General features: G+C 35.5%; 1 protein-coding gene across 1 annotated transcript; it reads right to left on the reverse strand.

Moving 5' to 3' along the window:
* Window positions 1-1,876: 1,876 nt before the first annotated feature.
* Window positions 1,877-16,675, reverse strand: DIPK2A (divergent protein kinase domain 2A). The gene is made up of 3 exons (XM_070945788.1): window positions 16,022-16,675; window positions 3,226-3,529; window positions 1,877-2,389 (listed from the first exon to the last, which is right to left on the reverse strand). Exons 1-3 carry the CDS (start codon window positions 16,673-16,675, stop codon window positions 2,058-2,060), a joined length of 1,290 nt encoding a protein of 429 aa, XP_070801889.1. The 3' UTR covers window positions 1,877-2,057.
* Window positions 16,676-19,381: the final 2,706 nt, after the last annotated feature.

A 19,381-nucleotide genomic window follows, 5' to 3' on the forward strand; every position in this document is an offset into this window, starting at 1 on the left:
CAGTATTTCAAGATGAACCATGAATTCCAACCTTAAACTCCTAGGAAACATTGGCAGTTGAACCAACTCAGTAGCTGGTAGTGTTGTTGTTTAAAGCCTACAGCAACAATGCTTCTTATCCATTTGAAAGTGTGGGTATTAAATTAAAATTGCGATAAAGCAAGGCTTTTGTAGTAGGCTAGTGTTTAAACTCACATTTCAGTTTTGCTCGAGTGTGAACTATAGCAACCTAAATGTTATTGGAATACATGGTAACAGAATTCAGAGAAAATTAGGCAAAACTACATTTTTATATAAACAAACAGGATATTGTCCTCTAAATTCTATAGATTATGTCCGTAGGATGCTAACGTGCCTAATGTGCTCGGATTCAGCCATATTAGAGATAAAAGAAACTGCCACAGCAAGATTTTTTTCCAGGAGACAGCTCAACAATTAAATGAAAGTAACACTGTAAAAACACAATTTGCAAAGAATAGTATATGACTAAGCAAGCCAAAAGAAAAACAATAGGCTTTGCCATTTATTTTATATACCTTTGACATATTCTGCATGTTTTCAGAATTTGGAAATGGATTGGGCAGTTTTCAGCTCATTCATACTGCTATATCCAACTTGTCCAAATACATTTTTCAGTAATATATTTATCATCCTTAGTATACAATTTATCCGGATTCCACTTTAAAATATTGGTAGTCAATTAATTGTTGCTGTAATTAGGAGTCTTTATCATGATCAGAACTTTATCGCTCCAGTGAAGAGAACCTTTATAGTAGTTACTGTAAATAAAAAAAACCATACCTTTTAAAAGTTAATTTTAGAAGTGATCCAATTTCTTCTTCAACTCCTGATCTGCGGGAACAATTTCAGGCAAATAGTAACCATCAGAGAAAAAATAATAACCGCAACTACATAAAATGCAATGAAGCCCTCTACCATATACATGAAGGGTGCTATTAGATAGTAAACCTCAAAATTTAAGTCCTGTAAAGATTAGTTCCAATAATTAGCAGAACTGTGAATAATACAGAATAAATGCTAGCCTGCTAAGCATTTTTTCATTTGTATGTTGTTTTTAACTAGTAGTAGAATGATAATAACTGACTAAAATGTTTGTCAGTAGGCTAGTGCCACTACAGTACATTATTTTAAGCAATTAGAGACTACACATAACCATTTTCTTTGGTTTATGTTTACTATGGTAGCAATTTTTAAATTTTTTCATATATCTAGTGCTTCTTCAACACAAAAAAATGTTTACTTTTAGTCATGTTTAAAGTTGATCCATGGAAATAATCAGTCTTTCTGTAGTCATGGCTGTCTCTAATAGCCCACTATTTCTGCTGGATCAATGTAAGCATGACAGGTTCAAACTGTTTGTCTTCATTGAAATAGTTTGTATATTTCAATTCCCTGATGAGCATATACTTTTATACACCGAAAGGATGGAATTTTCTATTTAACTAAGATGTGAAGTATTACCTGCAGTAGAAATATAAACAATTCCAACATAACTAGGTTAGGGTCACACAACATTTAAGACAGCTTTTACAAGCATATCTTTAATAAGGCATACAAACATATGAAACAAAAGGAATTCAACAACAGAATAAGAAGAGGAATCCTGTACTCAGAAAGCACACAACATTAAATGAAAATCTAGTAGTTACAAAAACAATCAAGGACACCTTGGATTATCAGCATCTATGCAAATGCTTCTTTTGTAAGTTGTATAAGAGCAGGATAATGACATCAGAAATAAAAGCCTTTAAAACAGGCCCATATAACTTGACTTTCCAAGGAAGTGTAGCATTCTCACAATACAGTGAAATCTTACTGAGAAAGTGAATTCAATTATATTTTCAGTCTTCCTATTTCAGTTAAAAGTAGCTCAAGTTGTAGTAGGATATGTAACTTTTGTCAACCTTCATGTAGCAACAGTGTTATGCAATTTATTTTCTCATTCTGGTTGCTTTCTTGCTTCAGGTTCAGAATTCACTTGTCCTTGTGTCCTTGCCCCAGCACGATACAGTTTTTGACTGTCTGCCCACTATGAACTACCTCACATTATTACTTAATCGTCCAAGATATTCACGTAATTCTTTTGCAGCCTGGAATCTACCATATCGCTTCTTTGGATTGGCACACTCATCCAGCAAGGCCTCAAGTTGACCATCTTTGGCAATATCAGCTGGAGGATCATGAAGAAGTCCTCCAGAAGTGCCATGCCAGGTGGCATGTCTTGATAAAAGGTTCTGACAAATAGCATAGTAATTATGATCCACAGTGACCCGAGTGCACAAAATCTCCTTTGAGAAAGAAAGACAAGCTTCTTTATCACAGTCATCAAATTTGCTTTCATACCATACATCCCAGTTTTCAGGTTTATCTGTGAAATGCATAGAAAACACAACAATAAGTAAACAGTAACAGAACAAGTCACAAGATCAAAATCCACTTTGGATGCATCTTATCATGGGACTTTTGTTTAAAGTACATAATTACAAACAACATTTAAAGCTGTTTTTGGCATGTTTACTATCAGTTTGAAAAAAAGGCACAAACACGATTTTAAGGATGTTTGGGACATTCATATCAGGTTAAAGAAAAGGAAAATAAATATACAGTCTACAAGGAGATCAACTGTTAAAAAACTAACTTTCTTAAACTGAGTACTATAATTTCTATGACATTAAGAGAAAAAAACTCTATGGCAGAGTAATTATCACTGCCTAATCATTACTTCCTAGGCCATTCTATCACACAGGCAGGTCAGAACATACATAGGTATGCCACCCAAAATATAATGGTTTGGGATCTACCAATCTAAAGCTTGCCCTAATTTGTGACACCACCTAGACATTTTTTTTTTGTATCTTATTGCCCAAGAAGTGATAGCTAAGAAGCAAAATAGAAGAACTAAACACATTTGTTGGGATGTCCATAGTATATCCTCATAAAATTCTTTGCTCTGGCTACTTATAGTATGTCCCCCAAGGACTGAACCACTTTTATTTCATAGCAGCAAAAATCCCTAGTTCATGTTTCTTCAATTTGCCAGTATACTGACAAATTAAAGTTGTTCATGCAAAATACATGCAAAAATAAAAATGATTTTAAAATTTGTTGCTGTATTAACACCAATCATTTTTAGCTGATGGAAGAAAAATCAAACCATAGCTTAAATTGTTAAAAAGCCACTGAATAAAATAGAAGCCAACTTACTTTGTTTGATTAACTTTTTATCTGCCACCAAAACATTTTCAGCATCCACAATTATGACTTTTCCATCTTTAGGACCTACTGCAAAGTTGTCAAAGCTGACATCAAGGAGGTAGAGTGCAAATTCAAAGCCATTGTTTGTTAGTTGTTCTGCTATTTCCATTAACTGCCATGCCAGGTCCACTCGTTTTTCCCAAGGGGCACTGTAGTAACTCCATAGTTCTTCTCCAACATAGTTTACAGCTACCATTCTTCCGCATGCGCCAAGGTATTTTGCAAATGGCCATCCTTCATCAGAGGGAAAACTCTGTAATGGGAAGAACCAATTATTAAGGCTGAATATTAAAAGCATGTTCACACAGCATTTTGTATAAAATCTCCATATGTTTTATGTTTGTAATTGAAACTTATTCTAGAGTTATGAGCTTCCAAAATGGAAGAATTATGAAATGTATTCTCATCATATAATTCTTCATCTGTCCATGTTTGTAAACTCAATTCAAAATCACCTATTCTACTCTAATACTTCAAAATCTCTAAATTTACTATTATATTTTAAGTTCTAGCAATTTAGCACAGCAAAACTATGAACTTTATGTCTCGATCTCAATACCAGAGTTTTTTAACTTTATTCTACTTCACTGAAACATACGTTCTCATAACACACTAGGATACCTATAAATATCCTAAATAAATTATTTATTTCCAATAGGAGAAAATTGAGCTTTGACAAAACTGTCAATCAACATTTATGGTATTGCTTTCTCATTAAACCTAACAGATAAATTAATTTACATTTGGCCCCTGACTTGTCCAGAAAAAGCTGGATGAATGCACAAGTTTACTAAAATAAGTAAGCACGTGAAAAAGCTACACTTACCATATCCAATCTCAATACTACAGTGCCCCTTGAAAAATGAAAACTGCCAGAAAATACAGTATTTCATTTTTTTTCTTAAACAATACAGAGAAATAAAATAAAAATTCCCTTGAGAAACAATCCAATATGAGTCCTTATTTAAACTCTCCATTTCTCCCATAATTATATTATATCCTTTTAAGCCCGATTCCCCAACTAGATAGGTTCTCTCATATAGTCAGAAAGTCCCCAAATTATTGGTTTTCTTTTTCAGATATTGTGACTTTCAAATTATAGTTACCTAGGTGAATCTTTATCCCAGGGTTGGTGATTTCATTTATGTGACTGAGTATTGCAATATAATATTGTATAATGATCAACCTGTCAATTTAAGAGTATAACTAATCTCTCCATAATTCAATATAATTTAGATGTTTATGGGCTGCTTTTAAGAATGAAGGCAATTTGAAACAATTTTGAATCATTAAGAACTGACAATAAAAATATTAAGGCAAGCAAAATACTAAAATCCAGTTATAGCTAAAGCCAATTCATACAAAGTTAAAGTTTCACAGCCCAATAAGGATAATTTATAAAAGCACACAGAAAACAAATATTCAGCACTTTCCTGAATTATTCTGAAAGGTAAGGTGTTTCATATGTGACAAGAAGCCCAAAGCCATCAAAGGACCTACTATTATGAAATAGCTGCAACTGCTTTAGGGTTAACTGTCAAGGAGTATAAAGAACAATTACTTGTAAATTAAACTATAAGATAGATGCAAGTACCAGCAAGTAATACATATACCTGGCACTGAATACACTTTGCATTCAATACAGCAAATCACAGTATAAACAAATCCAAAGAGCAGTTTGCCAGATTAGAACTAGGGACTGCCATAATTAAAATTAAAATTAAGATCAACTCTTCAAGAATGTTCAGGGTCTTCAGTAATTACATACATGTTCCAAAGTTTTGTAAATAGCAATATAAACAATCATGCATGACCACAGAGAGACATGGACATTCGATTTTATTTCTGAACATGAATAACAAGAATTCCAAGTTATTCCAAAATAACTATAATTAAACAGATACTAATGGATTTCAGACAATCATAAAATAGAAATAGAAAAGGAATTTTGTCTCAGTGTTTCTCAACCTTGGCAACTTGAAAATGGGTTAACTTCAGCTTTCAGAATTCCCAATGCTGGCTACAGATTCTGGGAGCTGAAATCCACACACCTTCAAGTTGTCAAGATTGAGAAACATTGTTCTGATAAGTGGCCTGGCTAGGTGGCAACATTCAGTCTGCCTTGCCTGATCTCAAAATATTCAGCAAGGTCAGATCAGTTAATGCTTTTATGGGAGACCACCAGGAATATAAGGTATGGAAAGTTAAAAGTATATTCCAGATTTAAGCAATGGCAAACAATTATTACATTGATTGAAGAAATTACATTAATATATTAAATAAATGAAAACCATACCACATCCCTAAAATTGGGAAACTCCAGAAAATCTGGAGAGTTAGTTTGTCTATTAGAGAACGATGATCTGACTGTTCCAAGGGTGGGTTGGCAGTCTTCCAGAAGTAATCTTCCAAAAAGAAAGATTCTATTCCATTAAAGAAACCACACTGGAATAGCAATCTACTGGAGAAACAGGACATGCCAGAATTCTTCCAGCGTCCTGGAATCACTAACATTAAGTCATCAGTACAATAGATTAGTACAATCATGTCAAGCTGCACTAAAGGGAAATCATACATTAATGAACAAATAGCCACAAGGAACAGGTATTTAATAGTTCAGTTCTTATGCAAGAATTGCATATCTCATTTTCTCATACCTATTTTAACTTAAATGTTCTATTTAGCACAAGAGTGATAGGAATAAGTGTTGTTGAAATATTGTCTACTGATGATAGGCTGCTTCTATTGTCCTACTATATAGTGTGAAAGTAGTATCTTTTCCAGCAAATAACAACATACAGTATATGCATTTAAACTTTTAAGAAGCTCAGTTTCCTTTTCACTAGTAAATTCTAATCTATTTGCCACCAACAGCAAATATAATATGTGGCAAGCAGACACAGAGACTCACAAAACTGGTGAGAAAAAATTAATACTACTAGTATTTCTAGTGCAACAATATAACACAAATGAAGAATTACAAACTTTAATTGGTATATGGCAGACACACCAAAAAACATTATGCCCTAGTATTTCTGACTTAATGTTGTAAATGATATCTTTTTAGATATGGTCTAAATTCGGATTTGAAAATGACATAGGAGATGCAGATAAAAAGATGGTGTAAAAATATTTACACTATTGAGGATTGTTCTGTCAATAATAAAATTGTGCATGTACATGTAACAGAAAGATTATATGTGAATTTACTACTTTAATATCAAGAAATAAGAAAGGGCTACGCAATATTTGAGTGTAATGCTCAAAGTACAGGATTGTATATCATGATGGGCCACACATCAGTTACAGGTAATCTTCTGTAAATGATCACTCATTTGTTCCACAACTGTTCGAAGTTACAATGGGGCTGAACAGGGCGGTACTTACCATCCAAGCACTCCTGCAGTGACATGATCACAATCCTGGTGCTTGGTTGGCACTTACAATGATTACAATGTTCCACAGTCATATGACTGCCATTTGTATTCTTCGACAGTCCCACAAGAAAAGTAAATTGGGAAAATGCAAGTTGTACCTGTAAATTGCTCCTACCACTTTCCCACATACACTCAATACTCGGCCACACTCACACCAGGCTGCAGCAAACACCTACATGCCTTCCACACTCCACAGCAACTACCACTGGTGGTCTGTGAGCCATCGAAGACTTACAACTTCCTGCCAGCTTCTCCAATAACTGTGCTTGCTAGAAATTGGCAGGAAGTTGCAAGCAGGTTCTCATTTAACAACCCATGGTCTTTGCTTAAGAATGGCTACAGGGACTGCCCAAGATTGCCATCAGTAATTGATTTGGTCAGATGATAGCACACTATGCACACACATTGCTTAGCAACACAAATTCCAATCCTAGTTACTATCATTAAGCAAATAATACCTGTAAATGCTCTTCAGCTTAAAATGAAAAAAAAAAAAACTATTTTCTCTTTGCAGTTCAAAATCAAGGCAAAATAAATCCATGAAAGCTGTGTAGACTTTTGTTCTTACAGATTACACTGGTTTCATAACTTATAATGCATGCACTCACAGTACACATCTTCCAGATCTATGTTGGACTGTGAACAAATGCATCTACAGAGACATTTAATAGGTGGCACTCATAAAAATGGTATAAATGTGCATAAGTACCACTTGAGCCAGTTTTGTGAGGTGATCAAGGCCCTCGGATTCGAAACTGGAAGACTCTTCTAGTCTTGCCTTAGGCATGAAGCCAGCTAAGTGATCCTAGTGATCGACAATGGCACTGAAGCGACAGAAATTTTGGATGCAATTATGGCTGTAAATTAAGGACTAACTGTACTTTTGAAACCTTGCCAAGAAAATTGTATGGATATACAATATTAGAAGGCACACAGCCATACCCACTGTAGTAATTGTTCAGGCTCAAATTTAATAGTTCAACAATGAAGATATTATCATTTCCTACAGATACACAATGATTTTATTTCGAATAAAATACTACCACAAGCTATTTATGAACTTGATTTCTCTAGTTCATCATACCTTTATAAATTTTATTTTTTTCTTAAATAATAGCTTGACATTCCATTTTTTCAAGAATCTTAATTTATTAATTATTTTCTTTATTATATCTGTAAATGTGTACATCTAAGTAATTGCTGTAATCTAATCTAATCTATCTGTAAATATTTATAGTTGTATTATCTAAACATAGAATAAATTTTTTAAATCCAGATTTTATTTGTATATGTATATATATTAATTCAAGCGAACTTAATAATAATGCCTATTTTCCCCATGACAACAACCCAGTGACATGAGTTGGACTGAGAGAGACTGACTGTTCATGAATTAAGGCGAATATACACGTCCCAGGATAATGTTTCAGGATCCAATCTGGGCTGGTCACCAAGATCAGAGGTTTAGTCTTCTGAGCTTTCAGACTCGTGCTGGAGCCCATCCTCAGGAAATTTCTCTCTAGTGTGGGCTGACTCACTGTTCATGCCTAAAGTAGGCTTAGAATTCATAGTCTTCTAGTTTGACAAAATTATACATCTCTACCTTTATTCAATACTATTTTCCTTCATAAAAATGAACGAACGAAATGTGTGATTTCTGGGGAGATCATCTCATAGACTGCAAAATTTAATCATTACTAAAATAAAGACTTGAGTTCTGTACTTGGAATGCTGATATGCGGCCTCATTAATTTCAGAATCTTCAGATGAACATTATATTCAAAAGAAATTACAAAAACAAAGCAGGATGCTCAAGAATCTTGACCAAATTTGAAAATCTTGCAACACAAAATGCAAAACTACTGGGCCTTATTCATAACTTATGGAACTAAGCAAATCAAAATTGTACAATTAAGCTAATGAAGAATTTAAACAGAACCGAGAGGCAATAATGGGAAAACAAATACTACATTTACTGTAAATATTACCAAACAAAACTGGTAATACAGTACTTCAATGCTGATTCCAAAAATAGGCGATTCATGTTCAAATTTGGAAATGAAATAAATCAGTTTGATTTTTTTGGTCATAATGGAAGAAATGTTACAAAGCACAAAAATACTGTAAGATAATTCACTATAGAATGAAACAAATCTTAAACTGTTAAGTTTTCTATCTTGCCAGTTGTATTTCAATTAAATATTAGTAAACCTTGATGTTCCTATAAAGTATATAGAGTCGACTTTGCACTTGATCAAAACTGGCAGGTACTATGTAATTCTTTCTGGAAAGAATTATAATTTTGTCTTAGTAGAAAGACTAGCCTGAGGAATATGCATCAATGTCACTGATTATGTTACATTTAGCTATAAAAAGATTAAACCAGGAAAGGTGCCTGGGCCATATGGATTATCAGGTGCTTATTCTACATGCTTTGAGGATGAACTTTTGCAAGCTCTACAAAACACTATGGATGCTTTCTTACAGGGGCAAAAGATGTTAGAGCATTGAAGGACTAATACCTAAAGCATAGCACTAATACCTAAAGAATGACAAGATTTGACCTTAATAAGAAAGTATAGACCAATAACATTATTGAATGGTTACAAATAGTTTGAAACAATTCTAACTGATAAATTGAAAATAATTTGCAAGAATTATTCATGAAGATCAACGTGGGTTTTTATCTAAAACAAAGTTAAAGGACTGTGTTAGAAAGGTTTTAGACAGGTCTTTGAACTAAGCTTTTTTGTTCAAGGCACTGAAGATACAAATTTTGAAGAGAATTTTATAAAATAGGTAAGATCAATTTATACTTCATACAAAACACAAATCTAAATGTAATGTCTAACAAAACTATGTTAGATACAAAAAGGAATAAAACAATGCTGTCAGCAATTCTATCTTTTGTTTATTTTGGTTTTTGAAATACTGAATAGAGGCATAAAATAAGAGGCTTATGGGAATAAAGATTAAAACAGAGACTCATAAGAGCTTTTGCAGTAACTTGGTATTGCTTTTAGAATATTCTTTAAAGGAACTTGAATAGGTAAATTAAAAAAAATAAGTTAATAAATGAATTAAAAGAATTTGGTGTGTTAGTAGGGAAGATAGGGAAGATCAATAAACAGATGTCAAAGATGAAAATACAAGATCAAACAGAATTGATGAATAAAATGGATTTTAAGATTGACATAAAATACTTGGGTATCATGATAACAAATACGGATTGTATGGTTTTAAATTAGTTGTGTAAATCCAGTGAAAGCCAGCAAGACATCAGTAATTACTTCCCTTAAGCGCCATGGTGAGCCGACATTTTTGGTGACTTTCACTAGATAGCAAGACAGATTTTGTGAGGGAATCGCCATTGGATCCAAGATAATGTAATCTCTCCAGAACAAGCAGTGATAGTTGAGATTATTTTTATGACTCTGGATAGATACTCCTTGTGAATAAACTGAGGAAACTACCATTTTTTTGGCCAACTTGTGATTGAAGTTCTGGGAGTCAGGATTACATCAAGCTCCTACTCACGAAGACTCAACGGACCCTTATCTTTGTGTGTGTGTGTATGTGTGTGTGTGTGAATGAGAGATTAAGACCCTTCAGACAAACAAGGTCTTACTGTATATATTGGGTCACTTTCTGTGTCCTTAAAAGATAAGATTGTTAATTTTTTTAAATAAGTTTTTAAAAATATTTTTTTTTATATGCAGCAAATAAGATGCTTAGCATATAAATATTGGGAAGTTAATATATTAAGAGTCCAGAGGGTTTGGGATTATACTTCTGAATTATTTAGAAGATATTTTTTCATAGGAAAATTGAGATTGCTTTGGGGGGTTTTTTTAATGTTAAGAAAACTTTGAAGACTGGATTTTGGAGCCAGAAGATAATTAAAAAGGAACAGAGATCCTTAGTGCAAAATTTAAATACTTCTCAATCACATTTCTTTAGAGATATCATAGTGATAAGCTACTAAAATTGTTTTTACCTACTGGGATGAAAGGAGAAGTTACTTCTTTTTTCTTTTTCTTTTTCACACTCCCCCTTTTCCTTTATTATTTTCTGTTGGTAATTTTTCTAGTTTGTAATTGATTTTTTTCTTTTCATTTATAATTCTTAATAAAATATTTAAAAAACAAAATAATTATGTAAAGGCATGGAATGAAGTTAAAATTTAAGATAGAAAAACTCAGGGCTGTGGAGTCGGGAGATAAATGTTCCGACTCTGACTCCGACTCTGACTTCTCAGTTTTTTGTACTTCCGACTCCAACTCCAACTCCCCAACTCCGACTCCTCTGTATTAATATGCAAATGTATTCACTTTTTGTGAATTGGGACATTTAAACTTGCTTTTTTTTTAATTCCAATCTAAATTTAGTAGGAGTCAGAGTCGGTGCATTGTTTGCCGACTCTGACTCCGACTCCAGGTAACCAAAATTTCCTCCGACTCCGACTCCGACTCCTCGACTCCAACTCCGACTCCGACTCCACAGCACTGGAGAAACTACAGTTGCCTTTGCTGGGAAGAATTTCTGTGGTTACTATTAGTGTATTGCCTAAAATGTGTTTGTTCCACACAATACCTGTTTTTACAATTGATACATAATTTAAATCAATGGTTCTCAACCTGTGGGTCGCGACCCCTTTGGGGGTCGAACGACCCTTTCACAGGGGTCGCCTAAGACCATCGGAAAACACATATTTTCAATGGTTTTAGGAATATTTTTATGGTTGGGGGTCACCACAACATGAAGAACTGTATTAAAGGGTCACAGCATTAGGAAGGTTGAGAACCACTGATTTAAATAGTGGAAAAAAATAAGAGTTAAATACAAGGTGCTACAATATGAGAACGGAAGCAAAGTATTGGGTTTAACCTGATTTGGAATTATATTTTGCAGCTTGTTGTTTTATTTGAATGAAGGAGTAGATACTGTGAGAAATAGAAGACCTTTGAAGTTAGAAAAACCTGAGTTTGGGTGGCATGGATGCTTATGATACAATACAGTTGAGGTTAATGTAGATTTTAAAAATCAATATGTCTGACATGCAATATTGTTAATATAAAAAGATACAAAGCCAGGTAATACCCAATCACCTTTCTGAGTCTCAGAATAAGTATTTTACTGACAAGAAATAATAAGCAAATGCAAATGGCTAACTTATCCTGAGAAACTAGAATTTTATCAATATAAGATAAAATAACAGAAACCTGGGTAGCAGACCGATATGGTTTTCTTATGTACATTAAGATTTAAAGCAGATAAAATAATTTAAGGGTTGAATACTATAAGACTGAATTGAAATAAAACTGTATACAAATGATAGACATGTTATTAAAATATATGAACTTTTATCAACATTTGAAACAGAAGAAATAAAAAAATTGATAAAGTAGACATGTGACCAACAAAGGACATTTTATCATGTTTGACTAAAGACATTTATAAACTTCTGTTTACACTTTGTCATTAAGGGGTACTGAGTGTAGATTAATGAGAAAACAATAATTTCAACAACTGTAGAATCAAGCTGCAGCATAAGAAAATTGACAAAAATAGAGGGCATCTGAATACTTTCTGAATGCACTATATAACTGCTATACAGAAAACCATTAACTACTTCTTTGTAGGTTTTTTTTTTGCTTTCACACTTTTAGCTCTGATCTTTTTTCTTTTTTCTTACTCTATTAGTTTCTATTAATTTATCTTTTGTGTTTTTAATAAAATTATATTTAAAAAACCACTTGCAATTTAAAAACAAGCTAATATAAAAATTAGATCATGCTTATTTCATTATAAAGATTCACCTTAAATCTGATACAATTTCAATTATTCTTTCTGTTGTATTCATTATTTTTGTTTGCAGTATTATACTTTTATGCTAACAACTTACAATTTTATGTAGTATTAATTTATAATTCTGAAAAATTATTCATTGAAATATTTTTGTGTTTCTCTATTTTTCCTATTTTTCTTAGTTGTACAGATAAATAGCAGAATTTTAACAAAAGATGCAGATGATAAAAAATTAATAATAGTATGAGCACATGTACGTTTTTTGCAATTTATTTATTCCATATATTCTTTCATTTTTAGCTGTTATATGTTCCAAAAAATGCACTTTTATGAATTCTTATAAATCACAAATCACTTTCACAGAACTATCAAGCAAATTTGTCCCATTGATTTACAAAGTAGTTCTAAAAAATACTTTTTATCATTATATATAAAGCAACAATGCTACTTTAAAAAAACAAAAGTCAACTATTGTGAAATTGTGCACAAATGTGTAATTGTGCATTGTACAACCTAATTGGGTTACTGAAACCTAAGTATATAATGAAGAATCACCCAAAGATCCACTGAGATTAGTATCCTATTTCCAATTATAGCCAGCAAAATGTTTCATAGAAATTAACTTAGAATGCTTTATCAAGTAACAGAATCCCAAATTGCTTAGCCGTTTATAAAATTCTAAATTATTGCTTAGCTTTGACTCTGGCAACAAATGCAGACTACAAACTATTATTGCTAGTGCACTGTCATTTCTTCTTAAGCACCAATCAACTATTAAATCTTCCTGTAACTGTATTATAGTATTTACTTTCTAAGTATTTTTAAGATGAATCTGGCTAATGTCCAACTACATCATTATAAGGTCTCTTTATCCCTTTAGTCAATATTCACAATGATAATGTATCATACATTACACAAGCTAACTGTATGAAGACACAAAAGTGTGCATTTTGGATACATGTAATATTATCCATCACTGGCCAGGAATATTCTGACCAAGACACATTGCTAACATGAAAATGACATAGTAGTCCTGATACAAGAAATATTGGCAACTGTAATAATACAAATACTTGTAACACAGAAAAATAACAAGTTCTCATGTATACATAAGGATACATAAAATACTTACCTTTTCCTTTTTTTTTTTTTTTTTTTTGTTAATGTGAAATCTTTTAGACATTTTAAAAAGAAGCATATTTAAATAAATTCTGGTGGAAGTTCTTAAGCAATGCAAAGGCATAAATGGTATAGTTATTTATTTCTGGAAAGATAATTAATGTACCTATGTTATATAGAGGTATCCTGAATATTTAAAGCCCTTAACAAATTGTTTCAAAATGAGAAACAAGAAAAAACATTCTGTCTAACCTAACCAAGCTTTATGTTCAATATCCACCAAAATAAAATAATGTACACTTTCTCTGCCTTACTACCTCAATTAATCCAACAATAAACATGTATTGTGAAGTATATGTGTTAATTCTTTCAGCATCTAACAGTACTGTTTTCATGCAGAATCAACATCTTTAATGATTTTACAAATTATTTATTTACAATCATATTATATATGATTGTATTTTAAAGATTAGATCATAATAACTGAAGCAATAGTTATCAAGTTTTTAATTCAAGAATTTTAACTATGCAGAACTTTTACACATATAAAAGCATAAAAAATTAATTTGAAAGGGAATCTGCAAGAAAAATCACAATAAAAGTCTTTATCAGCTATGTTTGTGGGAGAAGACTAAGTTAATGACATCCTTTAAAAATAGTTAGAAATATAGTGTTACATTTCAAGTCACTAGTGCTCAGCAGAGCACAAGCTGTTTCAGCAGATCATTATGTTGTCAGCTATCCCTTTTTTGTCAACCATTCCAATAACTGAAAGTGACTTAACCATTTATTTCACAAACATACTGCCTTTTACAAAATGTGAAAGATGTATAAAATTGTACAATTAGAGAAACTTAATTATTGCATTATACAGCTTATATGTGCAAAATAAAATGTATATTGTTCAATGACCACCTATGTAATTCTAGTCTCAATTTTGTCCCTCTATTTGTTAACTATTTCTGATGACATAGAACATATTCTTAACAGGTGAATACCTAAAATAATGAATACACTGTGTCAAATAAGTCATATTTCTCAACATAAAACACCCAGTAATAAATTAGATCTAAACTTTCTGTTCTGTATAGCATTGTTTTAAAAATGTAACTGGAATTACTGAATTTGATGCCTGTCAAAAAATCACACTTCATGTCTAGCAATTCTGATTAACTGAATGAATGCTATGTTAACTGAAGCCTCAAACAGGAGGACATCTTTCATTTTTTGGCTGTCCCCATAAGCCTGTTACCTGAGAAACAAGTTTCAAGCAATAATAATTGCTGGAAAGAAATGGAAGTTTAGAAAAAAGTAAGTTATGAACAAAGAAGATTAAGATACATTTCAATACACGGTAAATAATCAAAATACAATTATATCCACTGCTTATACTGTAACATAATCAGAGAAGGAATTATATTTTCCACTCTATAATACATGTTTTCTTACTGAAATTGAAATAATATTGATTTAACTAAATTTCAACTGATTACATTAGTATTCAAATACACTACTTGGGACATATTCAGATATTTAAATACTTTGGCTACATTGTCTCGAAACAAGTGCTTAGCATATCTCCTGTTTTTCTTTTCTATTTTATGTTCTGAAGAAAATATTAAAAGGCAGGCACTCAACATCTCAATACACAAGTAACTCTAATGAATGCAAAATAGTTTCAGTTGTGATTTAAGGCTTTGGGGGGCATTTCTACAACCAAAAGAAATGCCATTCAATACCTGGATTCAGGGGGCACTCAAAGTATGCAAAACTAGCTAGTCAACAAGAAAGAAAAAGGAATGAGCTCAATTTTGAAAATTTTGGTAAAGAGGTACACCATACACTTTTCATTAAACACTTGGCACTTGAGAAGCCATTAAGATGTACCATTGTACCAATTCTAAACATAAACATTTAAGACGACCTAAAATCAGTTTCTGCACAGCTATTAATGTCATATTTGCTACTCTATCCAAGAGGGAGGATGGGGAAGGGAAACCCATGCTGTACTTTTAAAGCCAGAGCCTTGAGGCACCTTACGAAAACTGAGAAGCCTTATACAAGGCATTGGATGGATAAAAGCCTTCAAGATGTAGAAGATACTGAAGATACACCATATATTGATACCGCTCCTACTTCAGCTAAGATAGTTTCTGATCTTCGAAATTATGAGGCAGGAAAGCTTAACTAGGGCTTCACCTACAGATGGAGATAAAGCTTTAAATCCTTTTCTTCGGCCATCCGTTTGCGGTCATTTTCACACAACCATTAGCTGACGTGCAATTCAGCTACCTGGGCAGGAGACAAGGAGGCGGGGGTAAGCGAGGTCCCCGGCCAAGGGGAGGCGTGAAGACCCGGCAGCGGCGGCGGCGGCCCCTTACCTGAAGCACGAGAGGCTCCGGGTTGAAGGCGAGCGTAATGAGCAGCTGCATGCGCTCCGACTCCTTCAGGTTGCGGAGCAGAAAACTGCCCGAGTCCTTGGTCTCGGCGTAGCGACGGACGAGGCGGTCGAGGAGGCGCTGCGAGGGGCAGTGCACCAGGTCCGACCAACCTTCCACCACGTCGGGAGTTAGGAGTCGGACGTCGCCGTTGATGCTGGCGAACTCGGTGGCGTGAAGGGCCTGGAGCAAGTCGCAGCGTCCCCTGCCGGTGGCGCGCCGGCAGATCTTGGCGTCGATGTCGGCGAGCTCCCGCGCGGAGCCCAAGCGCTTGAGGACGACCCGGCGGCTGCCTTCGCGGGGCTCCCCATAGCGCGCGAAGTAGACGTTCTTGACGTTGAGGAAGTCGAGGAGGCGCAGGCGGCCCCAGCTCTCCAGGCGCAGCTGTCCGTTCAGGAACTTGCGGCACCAGCTGGTGCCCCAGCAGGCCGGGCACTTGTTCAGCTGCAAGAAGCGCCGCTCGGCCAGCTCGTTGCGTTGCAGAGAGGCCAGCAACGAAGGCGAGTTGAGGGCCAGCGCCGCCGCCAGGATACCCAGCACCGCCAGCTTCACGTAGCGGTACAGCCGCCCCAACTTCAGCGACACCAGCCGGAGCATCGTCCGCCGCCGCCGCCACCGACCGACCAACTGGCCGGCCGGCCGGACCAGCCGGCGGGGCACCCCCCTCGCGGGCACTGCCTCCCGTCCTTTGGCGCCCCGCACTTCCCACGCTGCAGCGCCAGCGCCGATAAACTCTCCACCGCGAGGCTCGCCTGATAAAAAGCAGCCAAGTTACGGAGGGGAGGGGGAGGGGAGGTGAAGGGGCGGTGCCGAGGCCGCCGCCGAGAGCCCGCCGGACAGGGTCGCCCCGCCCCCTTCGAGGGGAGGAGCTCCAGCAATCACCGCTGCCACACTGGCGCTAACGGCGCGCGCCTCCGATCCGAATGGAGGCGCGTGAGGGATTAGGCTCGGGCGAGGTTGCGGGCTGGCTGGCTGGCTGGCTGGCGACGGGGAGAGCGGCGGTTCTTTCATGGGGATGCAGCTTCCTATAACTCTGTGCACGGAGGGAGGGGAAGCAACTCGGGTATTCTTCGCCGTATCAGGTTGACAAAGGGGAGGATGGAAGGGAGGCGGAGCCGGACAGGCTCTGAATAGTGGAGGGGTGGGGGAGGGGCGTAAGAGGGTGTGGCTTTGCGCGAGCGCGTCCAAGTGGGACCCGGGAGGGGGCGGCGGATGGATTGTGGTGCTCTTCATTATGCCTACCTTCCTAGATCCCGCTGCATGACAATGTGTTGTCTCCTGAACGCTTTTGTGTCTTTTTTTTTTTTTGTTTAAAGTCCCGGTCTGTTTAAGAAGAAGGGAGAAATGAGCCGGAATGAAGGAAATAAGCCGCGTCCGCCATGTTGCCTTTATTGGAATAGGAGAGGGCGCTGGGGCCGGTGCTCCCCGCTGTCTTGACCTTCGGTTAATTGCCCGGGACCAATTAATTTGAACATCTCTCCCATTAAAACCTTGCGAATGAGGGAGTGGGCCGCAACCGTCCTCGTACTTTTCCAGCTCACCTTTGCCCCTCTAAGCCTGCTGTTCTTACTCTCGGAGATTGCTAAAACTCGCGGCTGACCAAAGCAGCTCTGGCTTTCCGCAGAGATCAGCCGCGCTGCACGGGTTGTTTTTACAAAGAGAAAGGATTGTGTGTGAGAGAATAGCATTCGGAAAACTTAACTATATGTCCCACATTGATACTGAGTCACACGTCTAGGCTGTCCAAGTGATGGGGAGTTCCTTTTAACGCCCAGGTGATCAAAAAAAAGGGGGGAAAAGCTACGTTTTAAGATCAGACTAATGCATTTGTGCGATGGTGGGTTTAAATCAGTTTTATGTGTATTATGTATATACAATATGTATATACAATATACATATGTATATATATTATTCCACCACTACACAAAATTATTTAAACTACTCCCTTGTGTACACAGAAGTTGTCCAAATATGATTAGCTAGATTGTAAATGCAGTTGGTCTACTATTGGTTACGTTTATAGTCCGCCAAATGCCAGGTTTTCAAGACGAAGTTCATAATTTTATTTGCACAACAATCCTGTGAGGTAGGTTGGATTGAGAGGGTGAATGTGTTCAACTAATCTAGTAAATTTCCATGGCTGAGACTTAGCACATCAGCATTTTAACTATCTCACCAGACAGTGAGATGGTTAAAATGCTTTCAATCTGGGTTGTTTTGAATCATTTTCACATGCAGTGCTCAGATTGCAATTTGTATGTTCCAAACAAGTATGCACCATCTTAAGTGACACCTGTAATAATAGCAGTGGTAATTTTAGGAAATTACTTTATATTGTATGTGAAAATTTGACTATTAGACTGTCATTCACACTCTACTAAATGAGAGAGATACAGAACCTATATTCTGTTAAATGACATTTTTTCCCTAAAAGATTTCAAAATGCATGCGCTTCGGTTATGTACCTACAGCTCCACTTTGAACAAACTACAGTTACATAATAACATTGAGGGCAAGAACATTGTTATGCAGTCTGTGTTGCCTATGGGATGCTTCAGAATAAAGAAAGCTGAGACTGTCTATCCTCCATGTAACTTTTTAGTTAGGCATATGTTTCAATATCAGTGAACAAAATTAAGAAGTAACCTGGCCTAAAGTAGCAAAAATCTCATATTTTCATTGCTGCAAGTAAAGTGAGTGCACGGGATAGAGAAAGAGGTCTTATATTTTGAATTTCAATAGTTATGTAGTTCAAACCAACTAAATTAAGAAGGTGGAGTTTTCAATTTGCATGAAATAATTGAATATATGCAGAATATGGAGGTTCATAAATAACAGAATAGTATTAGCTGACCTTAGGAAATATTGGTACATATAAAAATAATATGGCAAATTCCTGTTTTCCATTTTTTATGATTATTTATTATTTATTGAGGGGGGGGCAACTGATTGTAACCAAACTAAAGAAATGCAAACCACATATTAAGTTCTAGCAATTACCTTCTTAGTATTTGATAGGTGCCTAAGTGAAGATAATTCCATTTTGCAGTCATAAAGCATAGCTATATTGCTCCCTCTGTAATTACTAAATATAGCTATGATTCTGTTTACTTATCCCTTAAATTTATGTCAGTTCCTCAGAATAGTTTTATGTAATAGAATGATACTTTCAAATAGGAAATAATTTTGATTATTCAGGTAATAGTTGCAATGGTTCTTAGATATTTTACCTATCCTTGATAGCTTTAACCTATCCTTGATAAACTGCTTAGAATTGTCCCTTGAAACCAATTTTAGAATCAA

The sequence above is a fragment of the Pituophis catenifer genome, unplaced genomic scaffold, assembly GCF_029215685.1.
Source record: "Pituophis catenifer annectens isolate HBS135680 unplaced genomic scaffold, rPitCat1.0.hap2 SCAF_6, whole genome shotgun sequence".
In the NCBI taxonomy this organism is placed as follows: domain Eukaryota; kingdom Metazoa; phylum Chordata; class Lepidosauria; order Squamata; family Colubridae; genus Pituophis; species Pituophis catenifer.

What these genes read in the sequence shown, in the direction of transcription:
- DIPK2A (XM_070945788.1), bottom strand. Translation starts at nt 16,675, where the DNA reads ATGCTCCGGCTGGTGTCGCTGAAGTTGGGGCGGCTGTACCGCTACGTG. An exon ending in CGGAGCCTCTCGTGCTTCAG is followed by an intron (nt 3,530 to 16,021) that starts GTAAGGGGCCGC and finishes TTCCCATTACAG; the next exon opens with AGTTTTCCCTCTGATGAAGG. An exon ending in TAAAAAGTTAATCAAACAAA is followed by an intron (nt 2,390 to 3,225) that starts GTAAGTTGGCTT and finishes TGCATTTCACAG; the next exon opens with ATAAACCTGAAAACTGGGAT.